At 45.1% G+C, this 12,772-nt stretch overlaps 1 protein-coding gene across 1 annotated transcript in view; it reads left to right on the top strand.

Moving 5' to 3' along the window:
- The window catches only part of LOC149325536 (uncharacterized), a 150,931-nt gene that overhangs the window by 76,032 nt on the left and 62,127 nt on the right, over positions 1–12,772 (top strand). Inside the window, exon 3 of the mRNA XM_089564327.1 lies at positions 10,118–10,221. Within this exon, the coding sequence (XP_089420453.1) occupies positions 10,118–10,221 (104 nt within the window). The remainder of the gene's footprint in view (positions 1–10,117; positions 10,222–12,772) is intronic.

The raw sequence follows: 12,772 nt of genomic DNA, 5'->3' as shown, positions 1-12,772 counted from the left end.
ACTTATCGTAAAAGCTTTAAAGGGATTCGGTAATGTCAGCAGCCATCCTTGGCTCAGCAAGGATCTCGAGGTCCCGAACCGATGGAATAGGGACCTCAGCCGTCTTCTCAGGAGTGAGAAAGTGGCTGAGGTGTTTCATAAACAAGTAAGGCAATGGGTTGAAATTTATGGTTTATCGAGAAAACCAGCTTCTCTTAAAAAGCTAAAAACGAAACTTACATCTATAAATGCATTGTCGCCCAAGAGTAGCATTGGATGGTGAGGAATTGTTCATTCTAAAATTGAGTGAAGTGCTTTTTTCTTAGTGTTTCGAGTTTTGAACATGATAATAAAATATGGATTAGTGTGAGTTCGTCTCCACATGTTTCACAAAAAGGTTTGTCTTGTTTCGTCATTAGGAAGTAATGTGTCAGGTGTGTGTGTCCTATGCGGAGCCGACATAAAATTACCTTGCAAGGGTGGAAGAGCGGGCTAGTTGGTAGTTCATCTTGGGGAAAAACACAGCGCACTCCTGAGACACGGACGAAGAAAGGCAAGACGATACAGCGCTGACATCAACTGATTATTTTATTGTGGAGCAACATATATATATATATATATATATATATTATATATATATATATATATATATATATATATATATACGTTCAGGAAAGTGGGCGGGAAGACATGGGTAGCAGCTGCTGTGTTTGCATGCGACCGAAAGATAACAAACTAAAATTGAAAACAACATGAGGGCAAGGGTGACCCTTGGAGGCAACAAAAAATGAAAACTAGACAAGATAAAAAGACAAGTGGAGGGGCGATTAAACGGATCACGCTTAAAAGAATGACGCGAGCAGGTAGTACAAGAAACAAAAAAACACTAGGAGATGACAACAAGTGAAGAGAATGCACTAAAAGGCCAAAAAGACCATTAAAAAATTTTTAAAACCGATAAAAGAACCAGAAGGGGCGTTATTAGATTATTTGAGCCAGGCATAGAGCAACTTTAATGTGTAGGATTCCGACATACGTCTTTTAGCCTTTTTTACCTTTTGGACCAGGTTGTTTTCTGCCTTCTGCTTTAACGCCCCTTTTGGTTCTTTTATCGGTTTTAAAATTTTTTTAATGGTGTTTTTGGCCTTTTAGTGCATTTTGTTCGCTTGTTGTCATCTAGTGTTTTTTTTTTTGTCTCGTACTGCCTGCTCGCGTCATTCTTTTAAGCGTTATTCGTTTCATCGCCCCTCCACTTGTCTTTTTATCTTGTCTAGTTTTCATCGTTTCTTGCCTCCAAGGGTCACCCTTGCTCTCATGTTGTTTTCAATTTTAGTTTGTTATCTTTCGGTCGCGTGCAAACACAACACCTGTTACCCATGTCTTCCCGCCCACTTTCGGAACGTATATATATGTTGCTCCACAATAAAGTAATCAGTTGAAGTCAGCGCTGTATCGTCTTGCCTTTCTTTGTCCGTGTTTTAGGAGTGCGCTGTGTTTTTCCCCAAGATAAAATTACCTCCTTAAAACGCTTCTGGTGCGTACAGGTCGTCCATTCCCCTAGGACAGGTTTTACGTAATGCACCTTGTTGTTTATTTCATTGTCCTAAGTTGTCTGCCATTTAGCTTTCAAGTTAGAATGCATTAATTTCATGCAGTCTCTATGGGGTGTACTGACTTTTTTGATTTCGTGACTGTGAGCTTCAGCAGCATACAAGTCGGCTCTTTCATTTCCAACTATTCCAATATGGCTCGGTACGCAGTAGAATTTTATTGTAAGCCCCTGTGTTGTGATTTTTTCTATGTTGTGTATTATGCTTCCGATTAATGGTTCAGCCGCATTTCTGGGACGTAAAGCTGGGAACAGGCCGAGTGAATCAGTGTAGACGATACTCTTTTCGATACTGCTATTTATTATTCTACCAACAGCTACAGAAACAGCATAACATTCGGCAGTAAAAATGGACGTACACTTTGGCAGTCTTACTATTTTTTTTCCAGTCTCCTTGTACCACCGCGCTTCCGACATAATCAGCTGTTCTTGAGCCGTCAGTGTAAAATTCTTTGTGGTAAGCATATTTTTCTTGCAATGTCAAGTATTCCTGTAGTATGTGTTCGCGTGGCGTTTGTTTTTTTTTCGGAAAATGCGTTAATGTAAGGTCACATACAGTGGGCAGGCTGTACCATGGGGAAGTGGGTCGTGCACTGAGGTGACGTCAGGGAGGGTATCCAGTAATCCTATACTCTGGCAACTATCCACGAAGCGGAGTAGTAGAGGTCTGATTGACTGGGGTCTGTTGTTGAACAGTATTCTGGAGGTGCACTTTGTAACCATGGAATAACAGAGGTGTTTCGGCAGGGAACGGATTTGCAGCCAGGACAGCAGCTTGGGCATGTTGGTTATTCATTTGTGACGGAACAGCGCAAAACACCGGGACAAGAGAGCATCGCTTGTCTCTTGTCCCGGTGTTTTGCGCTGTTCCGTTACAAAGGATTTGCAGGACATGTGAGCATAGTTCTTCTGTCTGTAAGGGAGGGTTCATTGGTTTCGACATACTATTTATGGGGGATGTTCCATATGCGCCAGATGAGAGACATAAACCAAGGTTATGTACTGGGTCCAGTCTCTTCAGATATGATGGCGCAGCAACTTTAGAAGAGCAACTTAAGCATAGGCTTTGAGGGACGTTCGCGGATGATGAAGCTGCAATGGGGTTACAAATTATAATTTGATCTTAAGAGATAACTAATCCTTCTGTAGCACGTAAACTAACATTGCTAATAACGGATGCTTCGCGAGTTTCTTTTCGTCATCAGCAGCAGCAGCTCACTGCAGAGCAAACTTACTTATAAAGAGTCCTAGAGGCACGAGGTTTTTATTGTGTGTGTGTGTGCGTGTGTGTGTGCGTGTGTGTGCGTGTGTGTGTGCGTGTGTGTGTGCGTGTGTGTGTGCGTGTGTGTGTGCGTGTGTGTGTGCGTGTGTGTGTGCGTGTGTGTGTGTGTGCGTGTGTGTGTGCGTGTGTGTGTGCGTGTGTGTGCGTGTGTGTGTGCGTGTGTGTGTGTGCGTGTGTGTGTGTGCGTGTGTGTGTGCGTGTGTGTGTGTGCGTGTGTGTGTGCGTGTGTGTGTGCGTGTGTGTGTGCGTGTGTGTGTGCGTGTGTGCGTGCGTGTGTGTGTGTGTGTGTGTGCGTGCGTGCGTGTGCGTGTGCGTGTGCGTGTGCGTGCGCGTGCGCGTGTGCGTGTGCGTGCGCGTGCGCGTGCGCGTGTGCGTGTGTGTGTGTGTGTGTGTGCGTGTGTGTGTGTGTGTGTGTGTGCGTGTGTGTGTGTGTGTGTGTGCGTGCGTGCGTGTGCGTTTGCGTGTGCGTGTGCGTGCGCGTGTGCGTGCGCGTGCGCGTGCGCGTGTGCGTGTGTGTGTGTGTGTGTGTGTGCGCGCGCGTGTGCGTGTGTGCGCGTGTGCGTGCGTGTGCGTGTGCGTGTGCGTGTGCGTGCGTGTGCGTGTGCGTGTGCGTGCGCGCTTGCGCGCCCAAAGCTTCAGTTTGCGATGTCTTTCTGAATAATTCAAAAGCACGGGCTCTTCTGCGGCAGATTTGACGGTAGAGTAAATACTTCAATTGCGAGGTTCTCAGCGACAATCACCTTATCTCGCAAAAAGAAACATAACTTGAGTCCCCCAACGCTTACCTATCAGTCTAGCGCAGCTGTTTTTTTCTTCGGTTCTGTGTAGTGTCCGCAGAAGGGACTACCTTCCAGTGGCGGTGAAAAGTCGTCATCCAGTCTCCGGTAGACAGGCCGCCGCTTCCCCCGCACATGCCCTATCCACTCTTAATGGACGCCAAGAGTGATCCCGCGACTAGGGGCAAAATAATCAGCGTCCAAAATCCCCCTCCCAAAAAAATATCCCAAAGTAGTCACCACAACCACATGTTCGCTCTCTCAGCTTGCCCGCCGGTGTTGACGCAGGAATCTGACGGTTCGGCTTCCGTCGCCGACGAGTTCCGGCGTCCCGCTCCCGACGCGCGAGAGCCATCGGCGCCGTAATCACGCCGTGTCCTCGTAGAAAACAAACCAGTTCTTCTGGTAACGCGAGCATATGTAGCAATTAAGAGAAAGACAGGAAGAAACGCAGAAGGAACGCACACGGCTAATCAAGGGCTTTCACCCGTCCTACTACGTTTAACTACGTTAAAACAATTTTTTGAAATCAAACCGCCGACATCCACTCTCTGTCAAATCCAGGGCAGTTACCCTACTTATGAGTATTCTAAAAATCAATATGCTTTAACGTAAGTGCTATGTAAGGAGAACATTTACAACTATCTCCATGTTACGCTGTCTAGAAGGCTTCAGATATTTTGTGTGTGTTATATGCCTTTGTGTTGCCAAGAATAGAAGCATCTCCCAAACGTGTGAAACATTTGCCGGTGCATCTTCTGGAGTGCAAATCAAGATTACTAGTATTGCCGTCCGCAGTATCAGCTCGGTGTTTGCGCATTCTTTCCTTCAGACACTGTCCTATCCAACCCATGTCACATAGGAGGGCGAAGAAGTTTTCCCGCTGTTATAGATCAACTGCAGCAATACCTATTAGGATTTCTACTTGATCCCTCACGATGAACTAATCTATGCGGTAAGAGAACTTATTCACTAGCCTAATGATTTCGCCATTGAAACAATATGTGGAATTCAAGAATACACCTAGCGCAAGAAACGGGGCGACAAAAAGAGAAGAACATACCATGAGCGCTCGCTCTGTGTTGTTCTCTTTCTGTCATCCCGTTCCTTGCTCTAACTCTTTGCATGGATCACCAACAGGCCCAAATTCACTCCTTATGGAATTCAAAAGTAAAGCTTTTTGCCTATCCTTCCTATGTACTTATCACCTACTCTTGTTGATTTTAATAATGGTTCAGAGCAATGAAATTCGCATCCCAAGTGCTTGGAAACATACCTAGCAAACTTTGACCGCTAGCTTTCAAGTTTTCTGGATGGCGCGTGGGTGGTGCGAATTGTCAGCCATATTGATGACTTTTTCTTGGATATAAACATCAGACCAAATGACTACTATTCGGATGTGCTATAAGGCATCTTCGACGCATTTAGACGATCCTCATCCGATCTTAAATTACTTACGAATATTCACGTCATACTCTTTCTGTCCACGAACCAATTAACCCTCGGCCCTCAGTCCCCAGCGGCTGCGGAGCAACTGACCAAGGCGGCGGTCAGATCTGTGACGCAGCGGAGGGTGCTAAGAATCTCTGGCTCCGGACAGGCCGCCATTGGAAACCGAACCTGGCAACGTTTAACGCAAGAACCTTATCAAGTGAGAATAGCTTAGCAGTGCTGTTGGAGGAATTAGCCGGTATTAAATGGAATATCATAGGGCTTAGTGAGGTTAGGAGGACAGATGAGGCGTATACAGTACTAAAGGGCGGGCATGTACTGTGCTATCGTGGATTAGCAGATAGGCGAGAACTAGGGGTGGGATTCCTCATTAATCAGGATATAGCTGGCAACATCGAGGAGTTTTACAGTATTAACGAGAGAGTGGCAGCTATCGTAATTAGGCTTAATAAGAGGTACAAGCTGAAGGTGATGCAGGCCTACGCGCCTACATCAAGCCATGATGACCAGATAGTTGAAAGCTTCTATGAGGATGTGGAATCGGCAATGACCAAATTAAAATCACAGTACACTGTACTGATGGGCGACTTTAATGCAAAGGTAGGTAAAAAAGTAGGCTGGAGACAAGGCGGTAGGTGACTATGGCACAGTAGGGGAGAGGAACAGTAGGGGAGAGTTATTAGTAGAGTTCGCAGATAGAAATAATTTACGGATTATGAATACCTTCTTCCGCAAACGAGCAAACAGGAAGTGGACGTGGAAGAGCCCCACTGGTGAGACTAAAAATGAAATAGACTTCATACTGTGTGCACACCCATGCACCGTAGAGGATGTGGAGATCCTCGGTAAAGTCCGTTGTAGCGACCACAGAATGGCAAGCTCTCGTGTTAGCTTTGATTTGAAGAGGGAACGGAGAAAACTGGTAAAGCGAAAGGCTATTAACGAGTTAGCCTTAAGAGGGAAGGTAGAGGAATACAGAATGTCGCTGAAAAACAGATTTTCCGCTTTAACTGAAGAAGACGACCGTAGTGTTGAAACAATGAATGATAATCTTAAAGCTGTCGTTACAGAGTGCGCCGCCGAAGTAGGTGGTAGGATGGTTCGACAGGATACCAGCAAGCTATCTCAGGAGACTAAAGACCTGATTAAGAAACGCCAAAGCATGAGGACATCTAACTCCACAGGCAGGATAGAACTAGCAGGGCTATCGAAGTTAATAAATAAGCGCAAGGTAGCCGATATAAGAAAGTTTAACATGGATAAAGTCGGGCATGCTCTAAGGAACGGAGGTAGCCTAAAATCAGTGAGGAGAAAACTGGGCATAAGTAAAAACCAGATGTATGCGCTAAAAGACAAACAGGGCAATGTCATCAGCAATATGGATAAGATAGTTGAATTAGCCGAAGAGTTCTACACAAATCTATACAGTAGCGAATGTAATCATCAAGCTACTGAGGGAGGCAGTCGAGCACAGCAATGGGACATCCTGCCAGTAACGAAGGAGGAAGTAAAGAAAGCCTTAGGAGCTATGCAAAGAGGGAAAGCAGCTAGTGAGGATCAGGTAACAGCAGATTTGTTGAAGGACGGAGGAGAGATTGTGCTACAAAAACTAGCCGCCCTGTATACGCAATGCCTTGTGACCTCGAGAGTACCAGAAGCTTGGAAGAATGCTAACATTATCTTAATTCATAAGAAAGGAGACGTCAAGGACTTGAAGAATTACAGACCAATCAGCTTATTGTCCGTTGCCTACAAGGTATTTACTAAGGTAATCGCTAATAGAGTCAGGACAACATTGGACTTTAGTAAACCAAATGTTCAGGAAGGCTTTCGTAAAGGATACTCGACAATAGACCACATTCACATCATCAATCAGGTGACAGAGAATTGCGCAGAATATAAGCAACCTCTATATATAGCCTTCATTGATTACGAGAAAGCATTTGATGCAGTGGAAACCTCAGCTGTCATGCAGGCATTGGAGAATTAGGGTGTAGAAGAGTGTTATGTGAAAATATTGGAAGATATCTATAACGATTGCACAGCTACTATAGTTCTTTATAAAGTCAGCAATAAAATTCCAATACAGAAAGGTGTCAGGCAGGGAGACACGATCTCGCCAGTGCTCTTCACTGCCTGCTTACAGGAGGTATTCCGGGGACTGGAATGGGAACAGTTGGGGATAAGAGTTAATGGAGAATAACTGACTAATTTGCGATTCGCTGATGACATTGCCTTGCTAAACCACTCAGGAAAAGAACTGCAAAGCATGATCAATCAGTTAGACAGGCAGAGCAGAATGGTGGGGCTAAGAATTACCATGCAGAAAACCAAAGTAATGTTCAACAGCCTAGCCAGGGAACAGCAGTTCACAATTGGTAGCGAGGTGCTGGAACTAGTAAGAGCTGATGATGATGATGATGACTCTGTCCACTTATCTGGCGTACTAAATTTTCGGAAAAAAGCCATTTGAGCAGGATGTGCCCATCAACAACTCAAAAAAGACACCTTGTAATTGTGACCGCTCGCAACTTGTCAAGAAAGGCACTGCGAAGACTTCCTTCCAAGACATTCCGAAAAGACGTTGTTGCCATACTGTGTAAATCGGTGTAACTACGCAGGCCAAAACCATGCCTGATGCGGGCTTCCCATCAAGAATAATGATAGAGGTGGCTGAATTTTCTCTAAATGAGGTGAATGGCACTGTCCGGAAAGAAAAGAAGAAAGATGATAGCGGCGAAGGAAATAAAATCAAGGTTTGCCATATTTGAGCAATGTGGCACACAATGTAAAAAAAAAATTTCTAGTGGCTTAGCATTCCTAAGCACAAATTATTCTGCAAAAGCACAGTTCTCTTCAGGTGGACACCGCCGCTATGCACCTGAAAGCGCAGTTAAGGTTTCCACTGACCCAGGGAGCCAGCTATGCGCGTCTTCAACTTTTTCATCGTCAGTACCAATTTACACAATGCTCGCCGGTGCCTATGCTCGTGTGCCGGATTTCTACAGCAATGTTGTCAACGCCCTATGCGTATTGCTCTAGTGACGTGTTTTTGCCACAACGTTGTCCACGCCAGCCTATGCCGCGGACATCTCTCTGTCACTACCGCCACACAGCTCAAAGCCCTGATATTAGTTGATGAAAAAGACGATGTGCAATGCACAACGCGAGTGTATGTTGCTGTTCAACATCATTCTTGTGCTCTCGTGCATTGGCCTGTGAAGCTCATCAGTTCGCTCCGTCGGGGATTGGGATCTCAGACGCGGCTACATTTGCTTCATTTATTTATATTTTGCCTAAGGTCACCCTCAAGGCAAAGCGTCACACAAACCGGTGAGCCGGTATGAACTCGTAAAGTACTACTTCCGCTCGAAATAGTCACCATCTAATTCAGTGATCTAGTTAGTGCTCCCTGCGAATAACTACGTGCCAGGAGGGGTTAAACGACGACAAGATAGGCATCTAGAGGCTCTGGTTCGTGTGTGTACTGTAGTGAGGATACGTTTCCCGAAAGAATGGCCGAAAGCGTACTTTCTTGTCCCCTGCTGGAGAGAGACAGCCACGAGCAGAGGCAGTGCTCCTCTCCCACGCGTCTGCTGCCAGCCCGTGACAATGGATGCTTCCGCAGTGACGATGCCTTTTCCTAGTCACCTCTCCTTTATTCATTTAAGTCTCTCTCTCTCTCTATTTCTCTGGTCAACCTCGGTCAGTGTAAAGTCTTGAAACTAGACTCTGGCTACCCTGTGGCAGCGTCGTTCACTCCTTCATATGAGCGGCGAGAGTGCTGGTGACGTTGCTCGTTGTGGGCGCTGGCTAGAAAACAGCGAACACTCAACGAATGGGTCACTACCCTCTGCACTTTATTCGCGAGCTAGAAAACATAGAACCGAGGCCCTATGTTGGATAAGTATCTTTTGTACAGTCGCGACATCGACGTCCTCCTGCTCTTCCGAGCTCTGCACTCCACACCAACCCTTAGAGCAGAGGCCTGCGGCTCTCAACCTTGGAACGGGGCGATTCGAGGGCCCCACTTTTAACCACGCAAAAAATTAAGGCATTGCAAATCCATTCATGCAGGTAACCGTGGGCATAACAAAAGTGTCTCAGGGAAGTGCAACCATGTCCAACGTTTTCCACGGAGCGTTCAGATTCTTAACAAAAGGATTAGTGAATTTGAACATCGACGATTTTTGCGCCTCTTCGCAAGGAGCCCACTCGTTTACATTTTATCTTTATTTTTGAAGAACGCTTGGCGCACCTGCTGACACCTCAAGAGTTTCAAATGGATGTGTCCTAGCTTACGTTCTCAGAGAGCAGATCATTCAAAGACCATTCTAAATTTGTGCACGTTGCGAGCGTAAGCGCGTCCTGAATAGTGTGTACTCAGGCTAGGAACGCAAATTCTTGAGACTGGAAACACATTGCAGAGCGTCGGGGAGCAACACGGTTCGCGAGCAGCTGCAGTGACTTACCCGGTGATTCAGGTCTCTCAAGGAATGTTACATTTACTATTGTCCATCACGGCTGACAGCAAGAGATCCTGTTCACTTGGTGTTGTGCGCGACATAAAAGCGCCCGTTTGGGATTCTTCACTTTAAAGACCGAGCTAAGGGATCATGGCAAACTGGGGGCTTCTGATCGCACTTGCCGGCTGTTTTGTAGTCTCGCAGGCGCGGGTAGAGAGCGGTACTTACATAAAGCGTTCTTTGGTGAGAGAAGGCCTTGATCCATGTGATCACAAAAAAAGTAAGCTCTCGGTCCAGTATTACCGCGTCTATGGCTCGTTGCGCGTAATCCCTCGCGCCAGGAGTAAAATGTTTATTGCATATATACTTCCTGCTATATACCCGTACTTAAACTTCCCGAGATGCATGAAACGAAAAGTTTTGTATAACTCTTCTGTGTTCTTTTATCATATCGAACCATATTGGTCAATACAAGAGCGAAGAACAGCTGTAGAAATGAGTTATGAGAGAAAATGGCTCATTCTTATATTCTTTACTCTCTCTCCTTGCCTAGGCGTTAGAATAGCTGCAAAAGGAGCTGTCCTCGGCACCAAATGGGTGGCAAGTTGCACGCATGTCTACATGAATTATCCAATAAACATCACGCTCGCTCAAAAGGTAAGACAATATTGGGGTCGGCGTTTGCTTTGGTGAATGCTGGAGGAGAAATGAAATGATTTCTGCAATAATGCACCGCTTGAGTTCTATACGCGCTACACGCAACCCAACGAAGCAGTTTAAATGCAGCCGGGACAGTTGAGGGATAGCGTGAGTGGTAGTGAAAAAAACAGAAGCGCTGATTGCAATAAGTATTAATGTTCGTTGCGATTTCCTACATCACATAGATTCAAAAGGCTGCAATGAACGCGATAACTTCAGCTCTTCCCATGTGCCGGCGGCAATCGCTTTTCGCCCGACACGCGAACATAAAGCAGTGCCTATAAAATTATGAGAACTCTTAAGTCACATAACGAATGCGGAGCGAGAGAGGTATACCTCACATATGTCGCAGCCTCTGTTGCAACTTGTGTGTGTTCGCAGCGATTTCTTTGCAATTTTCGGCCCATCAACGCCCGTATTTGAACTTCTAGCTGCAGTAGCACGCATCTACTACGGCAGCTGCTGCTGCAGGGTAATATCAGCAGCTCTCCTCTCTATTTTCAGTGTTTCCAATTAACTAACATATAAACGTTGGTGTTGTGTTGGGGTTTATGCCGCTTCAAGAGCCGAGGTAGAACAGAGCCAATCACTGTGTATGTAAGTGACAAATTTAACAGGGAACTTCAGAGAAATTGACATTCATTTTTTGTTATTCGATGAAGTTATCTGGTCTCGTGCATAACCCTTCCGTCCTGCATTTGCACTCGCTTGCTAGAAAAGCACGATTTCTGGCGCCCTTGACAAATCTTCTTTTCGCTGCCATGACGGCCGTTTCAAAGATTAAGTGCAAGGATTCGACAGGACATCGTTTTAAAAGGAACGCGATGTGCTATAATACCAGTAGAACGTAAAGTAGTATCTATACTCCGTCGGCCCATTTTCAGCATGCATTTTTTTTAAATTACGCTTGAGGCGAAACCATGCTACTGAAACATCCGCTCAGGACGATAATAATTAAAGAGAACGGTAAGCACCCGTCCAAAATCGGATTGTAACATCCTGTATTTACCGTCCACTAGTCTAAAGCTTTTTCATCCCTAAAATTTTTCTAAGTGTGTTTTCGGGTAGCAAAACTATCGACCGATTTCTGCTGTACACGATCTGGATGCCTGTGACTCGGTAACGAATAGTAGTAGTGGTGTGTAAAACTTTCAACAGTGATGTTGCCGCGTTGACTGGGTGCAACCTTTCGCTCAAAATTTGTGCCCTCTTTTCGGAGTATCAATGTTAGTTGCCCCACGCAAGCGGAGAGAAGGCCGCCTTCTCAAAGTGCAAGAGAACTCAGCAGAAAATCGTTTTGTATAAATATCTCCGAACTAATTACAGATGGAGACTATAGAGCAAAAAGACATTTTTTTTACGGTAGCAAGTTACTAATGTGAAGCTTTCTAACACAATCTGCAGTAGTAGCTTTTATTACACCTGCTCGATGAGAACATTCGCGTTAAGATCACACCATGGTTATGAACCTGTAACGCAAATTTTTGAGTGTTAGCAGTGGTGTGGAAGCAAAAAACTTTTCAGAAACGAGCCTTGATGCTACTGGCCAGGTAATGTCTTTGCGCATTGTGAAGTTCACCAGGCGAACCGTCGCAGCCTGCACCCTCACCAAACAAAGAACATGTGGTGTCGCTACTCACGCAGCAGCCTTTGGCACCATTCCAAGGTCTGTGGTGCGGACGGCTTCGACAATGGCGCAAAATCGAGCAACGAAGTAAAAAGAGATAATGCTCTAAAGATTTAAAAACAAATAACTCCCGCTATATTGTAGAAAGTACTATCCACGTCACCCTTCTCTAGAGCGCTCGAGCATAAAAATGACTCCTTGTCGCAGCTTCAATGATTTTGAGACAACGCTTGCACGGAAGTAGAGCTCCATGTACTTGCAAACAATATGATCCCTAGTATTTTGCTCTCAAACTATGGCAGCTTTCAAATTTTAGCTTTTATTGGATGGAGCACACTGTTCTACACACAGGCGACGCAGACTGTGCACGCTTGATCATAACGTGCCTTCTACAAGAATAATTTAGTCACTTTTTTTTTCCTGGCAGAATGAAGAATACAGAGGGAGTGCATTAAAGAACAATAGCGCTGGTTACATCTGCAAATTGTGATACCAAGCGCCAGAAAACGATGTTCATTAAGGATCAAAAACTAATATTCTTTGATGTGGTGATGTGTTATTCTACTTGAAAGTTTTCACAAATATACGTTTCCTAAGACAAAGCCACCCTCTGAACATTTTGGCTTTCATAATCAACTCGGATCTTGATATTCGTAGGTGATGAAGACGTATCCATGGCATGCTTATATGTTGCAAGAAAACCCAGCAATTCTTCGCACAGTCTTATTTTCGCACTGGAATTGCAAAACACGCCAAAGTGCTTATTTAAGGATAGGATATAAGCAACATCGTACACAATTTGAGCAGTATGGTTTTACCTATTATAGCATCTTCATCTAAATCAGCTGAAACTCTTGAACGTACACCAGCGGTATTGGCGAA

Source organism: Amblyomma mixtum, chromosome 10 (genome assembly GCF_055824585.1).
Source record: "Amblyomma mixtum isolate Tamu chromosome 10, ASM5582458v1, whole genome shotgun sequence".
Classification (NCBI taxonomy): domain Eukaryota; kingdom Metazoa; phylum Arthropoda; class Arachnida; order Ixodida; family Ixodidae; genus Amblyomma; species Amblyomma mixtum.
Note: the sequence above shows the minus strand (reverse complement) of the source record. Positions and strands in the feature narration are given on the sequence as shown.